General features: G+C 38.8%; 3 protein-coding genes and 1 non-coding gene across 8 annotated transcripts in view; 3 read left to right on the top strand and 1 right to left on the bottom strand.

Annotated features, from left to right (window-relative positions):
- Positions 1–20401, top strand: part of LOC139985116 (uncharacterized) — a 364233-nt gene that overhangs the window by 111057 nt on the left and 232775 nt on the right. Inside the window, exon 1 of one of the 3 annotated variants that reach the window (XM_071999318.1) lies at positions 332–1511. The exons of the other annotated variants lie outside the window; for them this stretch is intronic. The gene's annotated coding sequence lies outside the window, so the exon portion shown is untranslated. Of the gene's footprint in view, positions 1–331; positions 1512–20401 lie in introns of those variants that run through there. 3 annotated transcript variants of the gene reach the window in all.
- Positions 1–20401, top strand: part of LOC139985119 (uncharacterized) — a 409107-nt gene that overhangs the window by 224665 nt on the left and 164041 nt on the right. The gene's annotated exons all lie outside the window — the stretch shown is intronic.
- Trnac-aca (transfer RNA cysteine (anticodon ACA)) lies at positions 9155–9227 on the top strand. The gene has a single exon. It is a non-coding gene; the product is annotated as a tRNA-Cys (tRNA).
- Positions 16937–20401, bottom strand: part of LOC139985149 (uncharacterized) — a 121330-nt gene continuing 117865 nt past the window's right edge. For all 3 annotated transcript variants that reach the window (XR_011799305.1, XR_011799303.1, XM_071999417.1), the window contains one exon: positions 16937–19776. Coding sequence is in view for 1 of the 3 variants with exons in the window: in XM_071999417.1 (XP_071855518.1) it covers positions 19741–19776 (36 nt within the window). In the remaining 2 variants the exon portion in view is untranslated. The remainder of the gene's footprint in view (positions 19777–20401) is intronic.

The following is a 20401-nucleotide window of genomic DNA, read 5'->3' as shown; positions in this document are numbered from 1 at the left end:
TTGTGTCATCACCCTTACTAGTATGTTATCATTTACTAGTAAACATTGCGTTGAGTGTTACTTATATGGACCTGCTTTATAGTCTAAATAGGGAGCTGCGTTAGAGTTGCTGCTCCCTGGTCTAAATATGCACAGTGCACAGTTTTATGTCTAAAATTATATTTTCTCTTTCCGGGCAGGATCTCACAAAAGTTCAGGCTCCAACACGTTAAACAGTAGAAAGTATACTATACCCAGCTCCCCATGTGCGTAGCCAAGGGAGTGGGGCGCGAAGGGGGCGACCTCCCCATCCCCCCTGACCTTTTTTATATATTTTTTATGATATCGCTGGTAATTTCAAAATAAAAAATGCTTAGATGCAACTTACAAGGCCTGGGAAGTGCCATTTCCAGCAATCTGGGAGGCATTTTCGGCCAAAATGTTCTTGTACGCTTCACGCCAACAAGTGGTGCTACGCTTAGATAGTTTGTTTACAATCTTCGCCCCTGCCAAAATCCTCGCTACGCCCCTGCAGCTCCCCCACCACGCAAACACCTTTGGTATCATGTGAACGTTATTGCGCTACTGCGTCATATTGTCGCCTAACTGAAGCATGTAAAGTTCTTTAAATGAAAAAAAATATATATATTCTCAATTTTCTCACATGATTCAATCATTTGAAAAAATCAAACCCGTTCATATATAACAGGCAATGTTGATGACTTCAACTATAACTTTTTTCTTCCGCTCATTGAAATCCTGTCTTACTGAAGTTAATAACAACGGAGAACTGAACCGGACGATCAATTCGAACAGAGCAAAATATTATTTGTTTCTAGAATGGGACTCTAATCACAGACCCTTGCAATCCTAATATTACTTGTTAGAATCCCGTTCTATAGCTCATTATATCTACACTCTCTTTGTTAAATTGTGTATAATTTCTTTCCTTTTTTTATATATTTGTGTAATAAACATTGGTTTCAAGTTGTTTTCATTTTCGTAAACCAATCTGTAGATTTCTTGTCAAGACATATTCAGAGTTGGCCATCACCGCCTGCAGTTTCATCTACACAGTTAGCGTACTTATAACAGGCATATTACGCACATATAGAACAAAATAGCTCGGAAACTTACAACGTTTGCGTATTAACAGACGTAACTGAGAACAATGCATAAACGTACAGCAGGTACCTTTGAACGTCTGATATGACAGAATAAACACAGCAAGGCATAATATATCAGATATGAATTGTATTATCAAATAAAGTCTTTGATTGTGTAAATAATAAAATATGAACTTTGAAACCAGTTAAACTAAAGACTGATTTCTACCGATATCTAATTAGCGTCCAGGATCGTATATTAGAACGTCATATGACCCACACGACGCCATCTTGTCAATTGGATGTTCTTCATTCCTGTTTCCGTACGTTCTTTTTTCGTGATTTTCATCTTTCATTTAAGGATTAAAGGATTCTGGACTTAAATTCTACCCTGGATGATAAATCTACAAAGCGATGATCGTACTGGTAAGTAGCGTACAGGAGACAGTAATGGTGTGAAGCTATATATGTACTGATATACTAAACACGTCATTAATAGCACAGGCTATGTACTGATATAATAAACACGTCATTAATAACACAGGCTATGTACTGATATACTAAACACGTCATTAATAACACAGGCTATGTACTGATATACTAAACACGTGTTAATAATACAGGCTATGTTAAAGTTATCACAACAGATTAATATATAAACATGTCATCTTCAAGGCAATTCCTATGTATAAGAATTATAATCCATGTCTGTGTGATCATATTTCAATGTCGATTGTAATAATTCATTACTTTGAAGGAAATAATTTTAAGCTCATGTTAGTCAAACTCTTATTATGTAAATCCTGGTTATTTAATAGTTCATTCATGCAACTACAACATATCTCTTCCAATCAGAACATGTGCTATCCTTTCACTTTATCGCTGTCAGATCAGATCATAAATAAACTAACAGTGAGTCCTGTCGAAACAGAAATGAAGAATTGTAATACTTTCATAGCAAGCCGTTCGCGCCTTTAGGCTTAGGTCCAACTTAAATGTATGAATCGGGATGAAAATCAGTTAACAGATTCCTCAAGGTATAGGCTTATTTTCAGCTTGCAGTTATATGCATGAGAGAGATGCAGTTGTCTTACTTTCTATCCGTATAGAACATGGAATAAATCATGTGGGAAGAATATGGACCATTGGATCAGTTTTACTAAGATAAATCTAGTGGGAAGTTCATCGAACATGGTATAAGTTAGGCATATATGTGGGAAGTAAAGAGAACATTGAATAAGTTAAAGGCTTACCCGGTGGGAATGAAGTTCTATTAGCCTAGTAAAACCACGGTGAAGCATTACAGTATTATTGAACTCTACAAACTTCCTGATAATTAGGAAGATTATTAATATTAAAACAATAGTATAAACAGATTTAGTTTAAGAAGTTAACTAATTTTTATGTTTTTTTGTTGTAAGTTAGCAATCACATGACGTATATATTTTGCTTTATCAGGGTGATCAGAACGGATGAATCGTAATTGTTACTTTTCTGAAATTATTAGAAAAATATAAATCATGTGAGATTAAAACTAATATAGTTTATGAAGGAACCGTTACTAATATTTTCCTATGCCCGAATCTCAGTCGTGGCGCTTAACAGTGGCGTCGCCAAGGGGGGGGGGGGGGGGGGGGGGCAAGGGGGGGGGGCAGGGGGGGGGGGGCAGGGGGGCACGTGCCCCCCCCCCCCCTGAAAAACCGAGTGCCCCCATCTAAGATTTGGGTTGGTAAAAAATATTCAACTCCCATCATCTGAGTTGGTTTTTCATATGGACAAAGAAGCACAGTAATTCGTATTTTCTTCAAATGAGCTGCGAGAAAATGAAAAAGTTTATCCTTGACCGTCGGGTATCGAAGTCGTAACCCGCGCCATCACAACAAGTGTCGATATTTACATTGAATGTGTCAGTGCTCACGCCTTACCAGCGGCTATACACATCCGCTTCGCGAGCTACATGACTCATCGTTCAAAACAATGAATTTCCCTGTTCTGGCTGTGCTGCAGCCGTGTTTTTATTTCCTAGGAAGTAGGACGAATATTCAGAGAATCACTAGGTGCAGTCCAATAAAATTCCTGAAAATTAGTAGGCCACCCCTTCTCTCCAGAGAACACTATTTCTGGACCTTTCTCATGATTCTGACATCAGAATATGAAAGAACGCGCTTTTTTTTCTGGACCGATGAGTAATATCGTTGCTCTGAACCCTAACCTTGATTTCGAAACAAATTTGAGAATCCCGTATTTTTTGTGGACCCATATATTAACCCTGTTGTGTAGGGGGTGCAGAGGTCATTTGAGGTCAGATGCTTGTAGGAACAAATGGCGAATGTTCACACCTGCATACTGAGCCATACTCGATGTGTGATCAAAGTTTGGATTGCATGGTGAGATCCCTGATAGGAGCCAATAACGATGCTGGAACCTGTTACATCTTAATAGATAATGGGAGAAAACGAGAAGGACAAGAAAGGAGTCGGGGGTCATGCACACATTAATTCAACAAATGTAGGTTCTATTGATAGGATTAGACATAATATCGACAGCATGTGGTTCATATCCTCTGCAAAATTCTGCGCGTTGTTAAAATCATTACCTCAAAAATAGCAATTTCTGGAGATATCTTCAGAACGAATTTAGCATCAAATGTGGCACCATTTTGCATCTAGCCCTTCCTCCGTATGCAAAAATTTTCCAAAGGGGAGGGGGCACCCTTAGACCCCTCCCCCAGGACGGCGATCCGTTTCCACCAAAGTGCCCCCCCCCATGAAATGCTGGTGCCCCCTGTGCCGCCCCCCAGACTGAAAAGTCTAGTGACGCCACGGCCGCTTAAAACAGCAGTTTAACTTAGGCTAACAATGTTAACCTGGTAGGCTAATACTATACACAAGAGTGTGTATTGATAACAGTGGGTCATCTTTCTCTCTAATTTCATCAAATAAAGGTTACTGAGGAATAATTAATCAATTTGATTAGATCCTCACGTTAATATTTCGTCACTTTCGCGCTTTGTATTACAGTATAACACACATTAAAGATCAAATTGGAAAATGTTTAAAAAAGGAAACAGATTTTAACCTTAGCCTACTTTTTGCAATGAACCTTGACTACAGTCAAACGTAGGACGTACATTTTTTATCTGATGTCACGTTCGATTAGCATCGATAGAATAATAAAAATTAACTCAAACAGCTTCTTTAACATGCAAATAATAACCGTTACATCTACAATTAAGAGAGTGAGCCTGGCAATAAATGTGAAGCCCGCCATCTAAAATGATGAGCTGTAGGTGACATTCTAAAAGGATATCGTGAATATTGATAACAAAACACAAAGTTGGAATTTTCAGGGTGGGTTGATATTAGATTACCTCAAAGGTCGATGTTTTGTGTAAAGAATAAACAGTTAATAAGAGATAAGGAGAGATTCACTTTGATGTAATCTTTGTCGAGCCAGAGATCTGTTGGTAAAGTGACTGGTTCTGTTGACTTATAGAATTACACATTGATTTATGATAATTTTGTTAAGTTTTATCCATGCATACTGTATCTATATATTCAACAGATCATCGCTTTGAGAGATAATCATGGATAATATCACTCAAAGGAAAACAAAAGTGAAGACCCAAGTTTATTCCCCGAAAGTTGTTGTGACGTCATAATCGATGGAGCGCCTTACAGTGCAAGGTTTGTTGTGATTACATAGTGCTATATTAGTTACTTAAGCATAAGAAAGCTGATGTTAAAAATAAAACATTGATAAGGATTTAGTCCTCAGTATTGTTATTCCTCTTACAGTGTATGATCGAGAGTTCAACATGATTTGTTTTACACATTATATTTATATTTTTTAAATAAAATGCTAGATTTGTGTTATGTGTTATGAGTGACTATGTAAAATTATGTGATATAATACATTTTTATAATAATAGATACAATCAAATGCACCGAAAAAATCTCGTACTTTTAACTCCTGGACTGCAAGTCATGACTAAGTTCAGTTATAAAATGTTTAAGTTTGTAGCAAAGAAGGGAATCAAACAGTAATCCACCTGTATCAGATCGAGAGCAAAGTATTGAAATATTTATGTTATTATTACTTAATTCACAAAGTGCGAATGAAGTCAACATCTACTGAACTCGAGAATAATTATACCAGTTGAAATCGACATCTACCTTTTAGATTTGACCTAACTGATTTGAAGTATTATATGGACGCATATACGGCGATATAAATTTGCACATTACTGCGATTTAACTGGTATAATTTTGTCGTTCACAGTGACATCAAACACCTAGCCCGCCATAATTGTTTCCAGGGCAGTCTATAAAGGCACTGACACGCCCCAACTTTATTGACCAAAACATAATGCTTACAAATCAACTTTTGTTCTCTTTTCAGACAAAAAGGACATTCTCATCAGTTCTCTGAAGAGCAGGTATAAACTACAATATGACGCAATCCAGCCCATACCGTACATCAAGGACAGACTATATTGTGTTAACAAGGTATTTGTTGAGGGCGGTACAGAGATAAATGTTGTTGAAGGAGCGACGCAGGAGAAAGGAGAACCATGGGTACGTGTGGACTCGTACAAAGATATCTTCACAGACCCTCGAATGAAAGCCAAACGGCGCATCATAGAAGCAGAAGCCGGGTATGGTAAGTCAACAGTGGCCCTACAGCTCGCCTACGATTGGTGCAATGGTGTCAAGGATTCACCTTTTAAAGACGTAGAGATTCTAATTCTGCTCCGGTTGAGGCAACTGAACAGCAAGATATCTATCTATCACGCAATTAAGCTGTTCTTAGCACCTAACGATCCTCGAATCAAATCTTCTGATATTAAAGATATCATTGAAAGCTGTTCTTCTGTTAAGGTACTCCTGGACGGGTATGATGAGTTTCCTGATAGGGACGGAGCTACCGAAAGTGACGTAGGACGTATCATTACCAGCAATCTGTTTGGGAATATTGATGTTACCCTGACAACCAGATATCTTCCGAAGGACTATGACAAAGCAAACACAAAGCGAGTGCGGTTAGTTGGTTTTGACGAAAAAGCACGTGACCAGTACATTCGCAAGGCTGTTACTGGGGAAGACGACGAAAGCGTTGCTAAAGTTAAGCGCGCTTTGAAAGCAAACCCGATCCTGGATGACTTATGTCAAGTTCCTCTCATCTTTGTCATGTTTTCTCACATGTCCCACGAAAAGACACATTTTCAGAATTTCAAGTCAGTCACCGAGTTCTTTAGTTACATGATCCAATGCTTCCATAGTCATCTTAGTAACAAATCAATGGATAAAAGCGCAAAGGCGTATAATATTGAGTATGCTGTCAAATACAAGGAACTTAGTAAAGTAGCATTTGAAGGTCTCTGCGGTGAAAACAAACAGTTATCATGGCGTAAGGATGGACTCTGTGCACGACTAGGTCAAGGGTTTTGTCAACATTATATTGCAGTTGGTATCTTGGTAGAGGAAGAAGTGTCTGCTGTGACAAACGAACAGACTTCTGCTACAGACATACAGACAAGGACTGACGTAAGGTTCTACCATCAACTATTCTGTGAATGGTTTGCGTCTTTTAGACTGGTAGAAGTTGTAGCTGCTACAAGAGGTGCATCTGAGCTGGAGAATGTTCTTGATAAAGTGGATCCATTTAATCTTCAGTACCTCTATCGATTCACCTGTGGGATGAGCTCAGCAGTTGGGAAGAGAGTAATTGAATACTTGAAGAGCAGGGAAGACGGTGATAAGTTTGCCATCCTCTGCATCCTGGAACAAACTGGTGAGGTAGATGGAATCAAGGACACCGTCAGGGATCTGTGTTCTCGCGAAGTGTTTATCAATGGAAACTCACACAGTAGACTACTACAGAGGTCTACCATACAGCTACTGGAGATTGCTGCCAGATATGACGTAAGTATCAATAATAAATTAATATTTTAGTCGTTTCATAGATTGAGTTGCTAGACATTTTAGCTGAATGCCAGTGTAGCTGTGACACAAATTCAATTAGAGTATTAACACTCTCACAATGAAAACCAAAATTCTTGAAAGATAGCATCTTCCATGCTCTCTCCACGTGATGGAATCATGGTGGAAATGTGTGCTGAATATATATTGTATAGTACAATTAAAAGAAATACCAACATAACATTAACAACAGACCAAAGACATCCTTTTACCAGCAGGGCGTTGTCACTTAGTAAATGACAGATCGTTAGTTTATAATATGATAAGAAAATCATCTTTTTGGAAGCACTGAGTGTTCTAATTCATGCAGTTATTTTACCTATTTTACAGGTTTCTGTTAAGTTTCGTTCCCAATTTCACCAATATTATAACGAAATTTACGAAATATAAGGTAGCAAGGGATCAAACAAGGGCCACAATATGTTAAATAATGATTCTCTCCAACCCAGACAACTTTCTTTATCTTAAAACACATTCAACAAAAACGAAGATGTTTCTTAATTTAAATTTAACATGTTTTGAACAATGTTTTATATATTATGTAATCGAAACTTGAGTCGTACATTATTTGTTATGGGATTTTGGTATCCAAACTTATAAGGAAATAAACGCACAAAATATCAAAACATATATTAATTTGAATGATCATATATGCAGTGGCGTAGCCAGACTTTTGAGTCTGGGGGGCACAGGGGGCACCAGCATTTGATGGGGGGCACTTAGGTGGATACGGATCGCCGTCCTGGGGGAGGGGTCTAAGGGGAGGGGGTGAAAATTTTCGCATACGGAGGATGGGCTAGATGCAAAATGGTGCCACATTTGATGCTAAATTCGATCTGAAGATATCTCCAGAAATTGCTATTTTTGAGGTATTGATTTTAAAATCGCGCAGAATTTTGCAGAGGATAATGAACCACATGCTGTCGATATTATGCCTAACCCTATCAATAGAACCTACATTTGTTGAATTAATGTGTGCATGACCCCCGACTCCTTTCTTGTCCTTCTCGTTTTCTCCCATTATCTATTAAGATGTAACAGGTTCCAGCATCGTCATTGGCTCCTATCAGGGATCTCACCATGCAATTCAAAGTTTGATCACACATCGAGTATGGCTCAGTATACAGGTGTGAACATTCGCCATTTTTTCCTACAAGCATCTGACCTCAAATGACCTCTCCACCCCCTACACAACAGGGATAATATATGGGTCCAGAAATATAGGCAAGTATGGTGCCTGCGGACCCTCACATTCTCACACTGACACATTTAATGTAAATATCGACACATGTTGTGATGGCGCAGGTTACGACTTCGATACCCGACGGTCAAGGATAAACTTTTTCATTTTTTCGCAGCTCATTTGAAGAAAATACGAATTACTGTGCTTCTTTGTCCTTATGAAAAACCAACTCAGATGATGGGAGTTGAATATAACAAAATAAATATATATTTTTTTTACCAACCCAAATCTCAGATGGGGGGCACTCGGTTTTCCAGGGGGGGCATGTGCCCCCCTGGTCCCTCCTTGGTGACGCCACTGCATATATGCTTAATGATTTATATGGTAACTAATATAGAAGTGTAAATATACGCTATAGTTTATGACATCAGTAAATACTTAACAAGCATTTATCTATATCTCTCTCTCTCCACCCACCTCTCTCTCTCTCCACATCTCTCTCTCTCTCCACCTCTCTCCACCTCCGCCTCTCTCTCCACCCACCTCTCTCTCCACCTCTCTCTCTCTCTATAAAAAAAAAAGAAAATCGTAATGAGTTGAAAAATCAAGAATAGTGAAAAAACTTCCAGCCTCCACCGGGATTCGAACCCGGGCCTTCCGCTTTGTACGCAGACACCCTAACCACTAGGCTATGGACGCTGATTGTATGTCCAGAGGTTCGAAACCGGTAAGGAAGGTTGTAATTCCACTGTAGGCGTTTGTCATCTGTATCGAACAATACTAATTCTGTTTTTGGTGACATACTTTGCCTTACTCTAGAGATCAAACGTGATGCTAACCAACTCGAAAATCATTTGTGATTCCTAAAGCCGGATCTCAAAAGAGATACTTTTGACGTACAATCAGCGTCCATGGCCTAGTTGGTTAGGGTGTCCGCGTACAAAGCGGGAGGCCCGGGTTCGAATCCCGGTGGAGGCTGAAAGTTTTTTCACTGTTCTTGATTTTCCAACTCATTACGATTTTCATATATATATATTCATTTGCCTTTGTCGTTTACCTCCTTTTCATTAACATAAAGTCTGTTCAAAGTATCTTGCCTGTAAGTGGTTATTCTGTGTATGGTAAAGTTTAGTGTATGGTCATCGAATCATAATAATGTAGTACCAACCCTTACAGGGTGTGTAGTATATGGCCATCGAACCATGCTAATTAAGTAACAACCCTTGCAGGGAGTGAGGTGTATATGGTCAACGAAACATATTAATGTAGTAACAACCCTTGCAGAGATTGTAGTGTATGGTCATCAAACCATACTAATGTAGTAACATCCCTTATAGGGAGTGTAGTGTATGGTCATTGAATCATACTAATGTAGTAACAACCCTTACAGGGACTGTAGTGTATGGTCATCGAACCAAACTAGCGTAGTAACAAACCCTTACAGGGAGTGTAGTGTATGGTCATCGAACCATACTAATGTAGTAACAACCCTTACAGGGAGTGTAGTGTATGGTTATCAAACCATACTAATGTAGTTACAACCCTTACAGAGCTAGGGGTTATGTATGGTCATAACACCATACTAATGTAGTAACAACCTTTACAGGGAGTGTAGTGTATGGTCATCGAACCGTACTAATGTAGTAACAACCCTTACAGAGAGTGTAGTGTATGGTTATCAAACCATACTAATGTAGTTACAACCCTTACAGGGGGTGTTATGTATGGTCATAACACCATACTAATGTAGTAACAACCCTTACAGAGAGTGTAGTGTATGGTTATCAAACCATACTAATGTAGTTACAACCCTTACAGGGGGTGTTATGTATGGTCATAACACCATACTAATGTAGTAACAACCCTTACAGGGAGTGTAGTGTATGGTCATCGAACCGAACTAATGTAGTAACAAACCCTTACAGGGAGTGTAATGTATGGTCATTGAACCATACAGATGTAGTAACAATCTTTGTAGGGAGTTAAGTGTATGGTCATCGAGCCTTACTTATGTAGTAACAACCCTTACAGGTACTGTAGTTTATTGCCATCGAACATATACTAATGTAGTGTATGTGTAGCCTCAAGACATGCGCCGTTTTTTGTTTTAATGAGTAAATTAGAACCTTGAAATCACGAAGTTAGAATTAATTCCTCTAAGGACATAACTTCCCTTCTGTAAACGATTTCTAATATCATCAGGTTACCTTTTGCCTAGTTTTGTTCCTTCTATTGCGATTAATTCATCATTGGGCAACCCATTTGACGTAAATGAATACCTACACTCCTCAACGTGTAACACCTAATCATTATACATTCAGTTTTATAAACAGTAAATACTAAGTCAACTATATATACCAACTTTGTGTATGTGAGAAATAGTGAACACTGTGACGTATATTTTTGCACAAACAACAACAGCAGCTTTTAACCAGTAAACCCATGCTTTTATATCAAAAGAAGTAGATCTAACAACCTTCAAGATTAATTAGACACATTTTGCGCAAAAATTAAGCACTGAAATCACCTAACGAGAATATAACTCACATAAAATCGGTAGCACCTTTGCTATCAAATATGCAAATTGAACAGTGTCCCGATGTTTGTTAATTGATACAAAAAGGTAATAACGTGTAATAGTGCATTCACGCAAAAGTAAAATAACACCGACCATTAACAACTTATTCGTTATTGAGGTCATGCAGTGTATAATGCACTCAACTGTTATTTTATATATACAATCAATGGTGAACGTTAATATACAATATAACGGTTTTGTTGTATGTCCATAACGCATTGTTATTTTCACGGGCAGTGCACGTGAGTTACCGATCAATACATGCTATACAAAGTTTTTTAGTTATATTAGTCAAATAACTGTTATATTATACAAACGCTCAAGGGCGTAGGAACCGGGGGGCTGGGGGGGGGGAAGACGCCAGCCCCCCAGTGAAAAATATGGGGGGCGGAAGTATCGTTCCGTCCCCCCCCCCCCCCCCCCCGCTCCGCAAGTCAGGAAACCCCTTTTTCATTTCCAAATGAGAAAAAAATCTCATTTGAAGCACCAAATTGCATCTAAGGCCAGGTGAAAATGCAAAATGCTTTACAAAATGGAGTGGGTGTTGAAGTGTGCTATATTGTACCAAATTGCATCTGAGGCCAACTGGAAATGCAAAAAAAATTCCAAAGGGGGAGGGGGACACCCCCTCCCCTTAGACCCCTCCCCCAGGCCGGCCATCAGTCTTCAGCCCCCCGACTCAAAAGTACCTTCCTACGCCACTGCAAACGCTTGTACATATATAACGGCATTATACAAAGCTATAACAAAAATAATGCAGAGACAACGTTATATAACGGCGTGCCACAGAAATATTAGGTCAACATTGACTTTTAATTCAGGCTCTTTTTTTGTCTTCGAGACAGCTCACTACTATAATTAGAGGCTGCTCCTTGGTATCATTAAAAGCTGTCACAAACAGCGCTCCCTGATTTAAAGTAGGATGCTGTCACAAAAAAAGCGCTCTCTGGTTAGGGAGCGGTCACAAAGAGAGCTGCCTGGTTAAGAGGAGGATTTCCCCTAGAGAGAGCTCCCTACTATAATTAAGGACAGTGGCGTAGGAAGGTACTTTTGACTGGGGGGGGGCTTAAGACTGTTGGCCGGCCTTGGGAAGGGGTCTAAGGGGAGGGGGTGTCCCCTGTGAATTTTTTTGGCATTCCCAGGTGGCCTCAGATGCAATTGGTGCAATATATTGCACACTTCAACACCCACTCCATTGTGTAAATAATTTTGCATTTTCACCTGGCCTTAGATGCAATTTGGTGCTCCAAATGAGATATTTTACTCATTTAGAAATGAAAAAGGGGTTTTCTGACTTGCGAAGCGGGGGCGGAATGTTACTTCCGCCCCCATATATTTTACTGGGGGGGGCTGGCGCCCCCCGGTTCCTACGCCCTTGATTAAGGAGCTGTCACTAGCAGAGCTCCTTTGTATATTTAGGAAACTGTCACAAAGAGAGGAACCTAGCAGGGGGAGCGACTACTCCCTCCCTTTCAGTGTCGAAAAAAATGTAAAAAGCTGTTGTTTTTTAGCATGGTATTTTGTCACTGCTCTTTTGATCTTGAATACTCGTCAGCTCCGTTAACTCGATTATAATCCTAGTAACATTCAGGCCTACTGATTCAACTATTTACTTAGTTTGGCAGATGTAATTAGCTAAATTTAGCCTATAGCCTGTTACAAGCCTACAGTTGGCCACTACGTAACAAAATACATATTGCCTACCTAACCGCACTCGATGGAGTGTCACGAACCGTATGCACAACGACGTCGACAATGTTCGTTCTCATCCTTTCTATGATTCGCCCTAAGTTATATGAAGCAAAGCGAGCAATCGTACGTGATACGCACTTCCTACACATAATTATTACACTTGTTAATACACTGCGATAACGATATTTGTTTTTAGGCCACTGCACATCTGGCTGTCTACAAAATATGAACGTTTATATATTGTCCATCAGTTAAGTTCGTCAAACGTATTAAAGTCCAGACATTGGACAATAAACAAGAATCATCCTACTGGAAAAATTGTAAAAGGGCACTATGTTTGCCTTTCTGATATATTACCTATAAGAACATGTAACAGAATTCAAACAGGAAACAAAATCTGCTGATAATAAGACATCATATGATTAGGGGCGTAGCCAGTATGTAGCACTGCAGGCGGCCCGGGCGCGAATTTCTTTTTCCTGAACCTTTCGGGCAGTGTACGTGGAGTTTAGCCAATCAGAGCGAGGCTGTGTTGATGACGTACTACAGTAAAGATGGCGGCGTGCGTACCAAATGTTGAAGTGGGGAAATCACATTCGATAAGTCAACATAATTGTTGTACTACAGCAGAAAGTATTAAGGTATATAGGCCTTGCACTGATAACATTATACTGAATCATTGTGCACAACTTACGTGACGTTTGCATCGGTTTCTTTGTTGAAAAACGGCGAGTATGATCGCTGTCTGTTGTACAAATTTACAATGTCTTCAGATTGACATGACACTGTACTCAGTACTGTAGTACTGGTACAGTAGTATGTTACGTACAGTTTACACACATCTACACAGCAATATACACAGTGGTATAGTCCTATAGCACCTCCTTGTGAGAGACGAGGTCCAGTAATTAACGGTTTATTGTGGAAACTGCCAAATATTTGTTGTAAACTGATGAGCGAATTAGGTAAATAAGAGTGCAAGTACTGCCCTTGTTTTATTATGCAATAAATCCTCTCTTTTCAATTGTTCCAGAATGAATATCTGTTTCCCTTGTCTTTTATTCTAGCCAGTCATCTGCCTTTAAATTAGGATAAACTTTCCTAAAACGGATGTACCACACTTTGGGGCTGAGACCGATTTCCCTCTAATAAGATCTAGAAGGAAAATAAACAAAAGAAACTATATATATTTTCGCCACACTATCTACGGAGTTTCATATATAAGATGACCATGCACTAAAACCATGACATAACTTATAATATCGATTTTCAATTCATGATATAATACTTGGACATAACTACTTGAACATGAGAAAAAGTGGGGGGGGGGGAATCCACACGGGGTCTCGAACTTACGCTCTTTCGTTTTCCACCTTATGTTATTGAAGCGACGCATTTACCCGACTGACCATCTTTACTGAGTAGTACGTCATCAACACAGCCTCGCTCTGATTGGCTAAACTCCACGTACACTGCCCGAAAGGTTCAGGAAAAAAAAATTCGCGGCCCGGGCGCGAATATTTTTTTCCCAAACTGAACTGACACTGAAATTATTTCCTCGATTCTGATTGGCTGATCAAAACCGGAATGGTAGTCTGCGTTTATCAATGAATGTATGTGACACTGTTAGTGTTGATCATACCAATCCTCATGGGCCGCATCATGTCAAAAATACGTGTGTAGGCCTTATACAGGCCAAGTTAAAAGTATGTAGGCCTAAGTGTGCCTACATGTAGATACAATATGAGGCTTCCAGTTATCAAGAGCTACTGTAAAGGCGGTAGGGCCTATATTAGTGAATTCGAGATCTCGAACTAATACGAATACGTATATACGGTTAATGCAGGCCTACTAGGTCACCATGTACAAGAACTTCTAATGGTGCTGGTAAACATATGTGGTTCCGTACGTATAGGTTATAAGGCTATATACAACTAGTTAACAAGTCAAAGACACAAACATATCGTCAAATGCCATGTTTGTGTACACTCAATGGCTGATACACACTCGCTCGCGAATCTTCATGGCCAATGCATATGCGACTAGGCCTATCTAGACTCATTGACTGAATACATTTTGAATTTATGATTATAAAACTAAAAGTATCGCAACCCTGAATGTACACAAACACCAGCTCGTACATACGTACATCGGCTACATGTATACAATTACAAATGCACTGTTTGTGTTGTATACTATACACAGTACAATAGGCTACATTACATGTATGTGCTGTGTAGAGCGGAGTCAAGCGAGTAAACAAACGATCGAGGACTGCCTATAATGGGCGCATGCAGTAGTTGGGAATAGTTGCTTCACTATATACTTTCGTGCATATATACTTACCAAAAGTTCTGAGAATTTGCTTATGTGAATATCTTAAATTTGTTCGTGTTGATCAAACTGATATCGACAGATTATGGAGGATCGATGTTGAAAACTAAAGTATATCACGTGCTCGCTGAGAACCAATCAGAATCGAAGAAATAATTTCAGTGTCAGTTCAGTTTGGGAAAAAAATATTCGCGGCCCGGGCCTACACATTTTTGGGCAAGTTACCTTTTTTTTTAAAATACACCCATAATTCAAATCCATAAGCTTGCTGGACGAGTTTAAGATCCTAGACAGGAAAAACTATTGAAATGAACGTAGCAAGAATATGGCCAAATTATTGGTGACCTATTCTTCTGTCATCTAGGCTGTCATTTCTATCGCGTGTCGTTTCAATCAACACTCTACCCGCCGAAAAAGACTAGATTCCGATCTTGTCAATAGTAACATCTAGTTAAGAACCCGTTTACGCAAATAATTTTCAGTTGAGAAAACAGTTGAGAAATTTGCATCAGATGGCAATCGTCGGATAGCTCTCGCCTTCTCTTATTAGGCAATTTAGCTAACTTAAACATTTACTAGCTACAGTTGTATCAAAGACTAGTACTGGCTGTAGTTGTATCAAAGACATTTCTGGCCTATCTTTGTACATACAATTATCAGAAGTTGAAAAGTAAGACTACTCTGTACATGTACCTTGCTAATTTTAAATATATACATTATGTAGTATTGCGTTACGTACTATTTTAACTCCTTTGTTTTTTGGGTTTAAAAGTGATATTGAATGAGGTGTCTCAAGTTAGCAAGAGGCCGGGGAACCAGAATGAACACTCGGGAAGGGCCGTTTCCGGCCATCTGGGGGGGGGGGGTTGTAAAACCAAAAATTTTCTTGTACGCTCCGCGCCAACCGATGGTGGCGCTCCGCTCAGATAGTCGTGCCTACAACTTTGAAAATCCATATCAATCGCAAAAAGTGCTCCCCCCTTTCAAATTCCTGGCTACGTCGCTGGCTGTCAGTGAGTTCTATGGTATAACTTGATCTGTTTTCGAAAGGGCTGAATGCTGTCACAAGGGAGCTGTTGCATAGAGAGGTACCTGTTATAATTAGGGAACTTGAGTGTTTGATGCGTATGTGTATGCACGATGCTAATATAGAATATGCATGCAGGATCAAAGTATCAACAGATAACTATATCAATGATATATAGTAAACTGTTTGTTTGTTACGTAAATATCGAGAGACGGAAGGCTAAATAAACGATTTGAGTAGCGTGATATATTTTGATTGTTATCGCCGTTACAAGTAAACATAACAAAACGATTACATATTGTATTGCTCTGAATTTAGTGTGTTCCAACACTGCAGGTACACAGAGACTCAGAACAGAACAAAATTTATGTACGATACTTCTTCAGCGCTAACTAATAGGCCTCAAATTTACAAGTCATTCAATTTATTTGAAATTAGCGTAGAAAATGGAGATGGGAGATGTGGCGCGGTAGGAAAGGTGTGAGATAGTAACACTCATCTGGGCATTAATTCGTATACAAGCTTCATTTTCAGCATGCGACTATATTCTCGCTGTAGATCGAGACGGATAAAGCAAGATTAAGGTGCTCATTTCAATATTGTGTATCTCTGTGTCATGTTCAGACCAAGTCATGGAATATGACATATCATTACAAACACCTCAATTGTTTCTCCGCTCTTAATTACATTAATATACTACTTTGTTCTTTCTTTTGCATATCCACAAAATCTTGTCTTATTTCAACATTCCTGGCGTAATTTTCGTGCAATTTTTCACTGGATAAAACTCACATGTTATTTTATTTTTTTCCCTAAAGGATGGAGGACGGTAACACCGGATTTTTATTAAATATACTGCTTAACCTTCCTTTTGTTAAGCTGATTTTAAGCTAAATACCGAATACTCTGATCAGGGCCGTCAGTCCGAAAAAGGAGGGGAGGCCGGGGAAGGGGGTAGATTAATGAATAAACATGGATACAACTGAAGGAATCTGCGAGCGCCTTCGCGCAAAGACTTTGTCGTCTGGGTCCAGGGGCCCTTGCAGGGGCCTAGGGAAATGATATGTCATTCATAAATATAGTTCAACAAAAGTGACATTTGACAAGTGATTCGACTTAAAATTAAGACAGACAACTATTTATCATCATGTTGTAACTTATCATAATTATTCAAATTGAAACTTAAACCAAAAACGGAAACTATGCACACAAAGAATAACTTGTTATACAAACGTCTACAACATGTACATACTGTATATGGTATAATAAGTATATCTGACGAGCATTATTTAGTACATGGGCACATTCACTTTATCGGAAACATGAAACCCTATAAAATAAAGATACATCAGGGCCCTAGCCTGGGTATAATCTCTAGGGGCAGTTAAGGAACATCAAGACACATAATTTATCTTCTAAATGTTACATAGCGGTGTTTTTGATGTGCGCAAATACCAGGGGCCTTTTCAGAAGGTTTTAGTGTGTGGGCTATTCCCAAAATGGACCATCATGACACTATCTAAGAGGCGTGCCACCATCGGTTGGCGCGTAACGTAGGCTACCAAGAAAGTTTTGTCAAAAAAGAATCCCAGATTACCTGAAATGACAATTCCCAGGCCATGTAAGTTGCGTATAAACATTCTTAATGTTGAGATCTCATGTTTAGAAATTTACACTTAGAACTTTTATTCGGTAAAATCACTTTGTAGGGAGAAACTAGGAGCTTACGTTACTTTATAAGATCTGCTTTATTTATTGTTTAAAGCAGGTTATTGATGATATAAAGCACGCTATGGCATTCTGATCGTAGCCGTATACTATATATGCTAAGGTAGAGCCATACAGGGAATTTAGGTGTGAATTAGTTGTTCGATTGTGATATCATTATGTTTTACATACCAAACAGGGACCTGCTGGGGATGGGGGCAAATGAGCCGAGTGGGTGGGCCGTGTAGCGACTGTGCCTCGATATTCTTAATTAAATCATATGGACACTGATATAGGGGCTAACAGTGAAACTGATAAGCCTATATAAAACAAATATATTAATGAGCCGCTGCCACATTATACTATACACTGTACACTATATCACGCAGGTAAACTCTTAGGAGCTCTCTACGTGTATTGTTCTTCTAACAAAACCCGTGAAACCACGATAAACACAGTCATCGCATCTGAGATTGTGTGTGTATAATGACGAGCGGTTAATATAGGCCTTGTGTAGCCTACCTATTGAACGAAATTCTTATGATACGTGCCTAGAATCTTGGGGTTGCGCACTACTGCCTAATCAAGTCATAAGAAAAAGAATAAAAAAGCTAACTGAAATATAGCGCATACTATCCAGGCGTTCACATTATCCTAAGCCTGCTGTCATTTAGGAAGTGATAATCTCAAGGGGAAGCTACCCATGCATACTAAACTTCTGCGTGTCAAGGGCTATGCGCTGACCCTGTTAGGAAAGAAAGAACAAACATAACAATATATTATATTATACAAAAAATATAATTATACAAGTATAAATGAACAACAGAAAACTGGCTGGGAATGCTCAACAAAGGAAAAAGAGGATTTCAGGTTTAATCAGTAAACAAAATAATCAGCATCTTATGAATGATCATCAAATGTATACATAAATATGAGGGAGTATTAATACATACTTAGCCTTAACTAACTGTTGGGACACTGCCAAACAGGAGAGGAATGTAATGGGTAAGCCCGTCGGTAAAGAACGGTGAGAACAATAACGGCGACACTTTGGTATTAACGTCTTCTTGTATTTAGTAAGGAAGGAAAAACAGCTTCAACCCAACGAGATCATTTCATTCGTTTATTTGGAAACCCACGCTCAGAATGTCTGGGATGCACCACGCTAGTGTGCCTACCATTCAGCGTAGTGATACAGTTCACATCGCTACATGCAAACTGACGGAGTAATGTACATCTATACAATGCCGTTACTACATTAACTGCAGTACGATACTATTATGTGGGGTGAAGAGGGTGTCCAGCAATTGGTCAATAGTGTTACCCCCTTGAGGATATAGAAGTAGTACCAAAGTCTGAATATTCAAAACTTCACCTCACTACATAACCGTCTTGAAATTCATTGCATTTTCAGTTAATTAGGTTTTACATTACCTTTCACATTAATGTTCTGTATATAAAGGCGAACATGAATTATGAATGGTTGGGCCTATGCCATGGACAGAACAGAAGTATACTGTCTCTGGCCCTACACACCATTCATAGTTCATTAATATATTGGTCACTCAGCCGCTTGAGGAAGCCTTCTTGATAACACAACCACCGTACTTTCTATAAATTACGAAGACAAAACATTGTACAACGGCAGTATTGATAGAATAAGAAATATCTATATAAATTCAGAAACAAATTCTGCAAAATTTCCCCATCTCCTTGCTCCCTTTGCCTTCTATGAATGTAAAACATGCTTTTTCAATTTGCAAGAAGAAATCAAAACACACTATGTCAATTAAATGAGATATAAATAAGCAAATTGCAAACAATAACAGATGATGTCATCAAAAAATATTAAAGAAACAATGTCTTTATCAACCCCTTATTCTTTGTCTGTCTTTTCTTCTCAAAGTTAGAATTTCCACACCCACCATTCTCCCAATATACAACAAAACAATACCGTCACTTTTAAAAAGGAACTCTATCAGAATTAAACTAATTTAAATATACTTTTTATTTGTTAGTCCTGGCAGCTGACAATTTCAGTTTTTCAACATTCCTGATGTTTTATATACAGTATTAGCAAAGTATGACCTTGTTAGACCTTGTGAGAAGCGAGCCACAGGTGTACAGCAACTAAAGATGATCTTTACTTCTCACTAACTGTTTCCTGATCTTTCTACGGTAACTACAATCTGTAAAGGAAAGAAAATGATTCTAAACAAGTTTATATTCAATCAATATTCCAAAATGGTTGAGAAAATAGCCAAGAATACTTTCTGGGGAGTGCATTGTATAAAGTAATACATGAAAATGCTACTGGTGGTATGAAATAGCACAAACACTGTTAATCCAAATAGAGTTTGTATTTGTGAACTAGAATTGACAGAATAATTAAAGACAAACCAATTTGCTGTTTTGTAAAGTACAAATTCCAACATTTTCCATTGGTTGGTTAAGGAGGAGTTGACAGGTGATCCAAGACTACCAAGAGATTATGATAGCTTTGCCAGGATTGGGGGGGGGGGGTAGATATGATATTCATGTGTTTTCAACTAAGTGTGTGAAGGATGTTAAATATAAGCCATGATGGTACCATCACATGCAAAATGATGCTAGGTCATCTTAAGAAGGGTAAACATGGTAAAAATAGCATATCAAGAGTACCACCTACCCTCCTCACCTCCCTCCCCTTCCACCTACCACAGATAAAAAACCAACAGAAACTGAACTCAAAGTCGTAGTCTCTTACTAGACTACAATAACAAGAACTAAAGAGGGTTGATAACACAGCAAGAAGGATGAAGCTATCCACCCAAA

The sequence above is a fragment of the Apostichopus japonicus genome, chromosome 17 (genome assembly GCF_037975245.1).
Source record: "Apostichopus japonicus isolate 1M-3 chromosome 17, ASM3797524v1, whole genome shotgun sequence".
Lineage (NCBI taxonomy): Eukaryota > Metazoa > Echinodermata > Holothuroidea > Aspidochirotida > Stichopodidae > Apostichopus > Apostichopus japonicus.
Note: the sequence above shows the minus strand (reverse complement) of the source record. Positions and strands in the feature narration are given on the sequence as shown.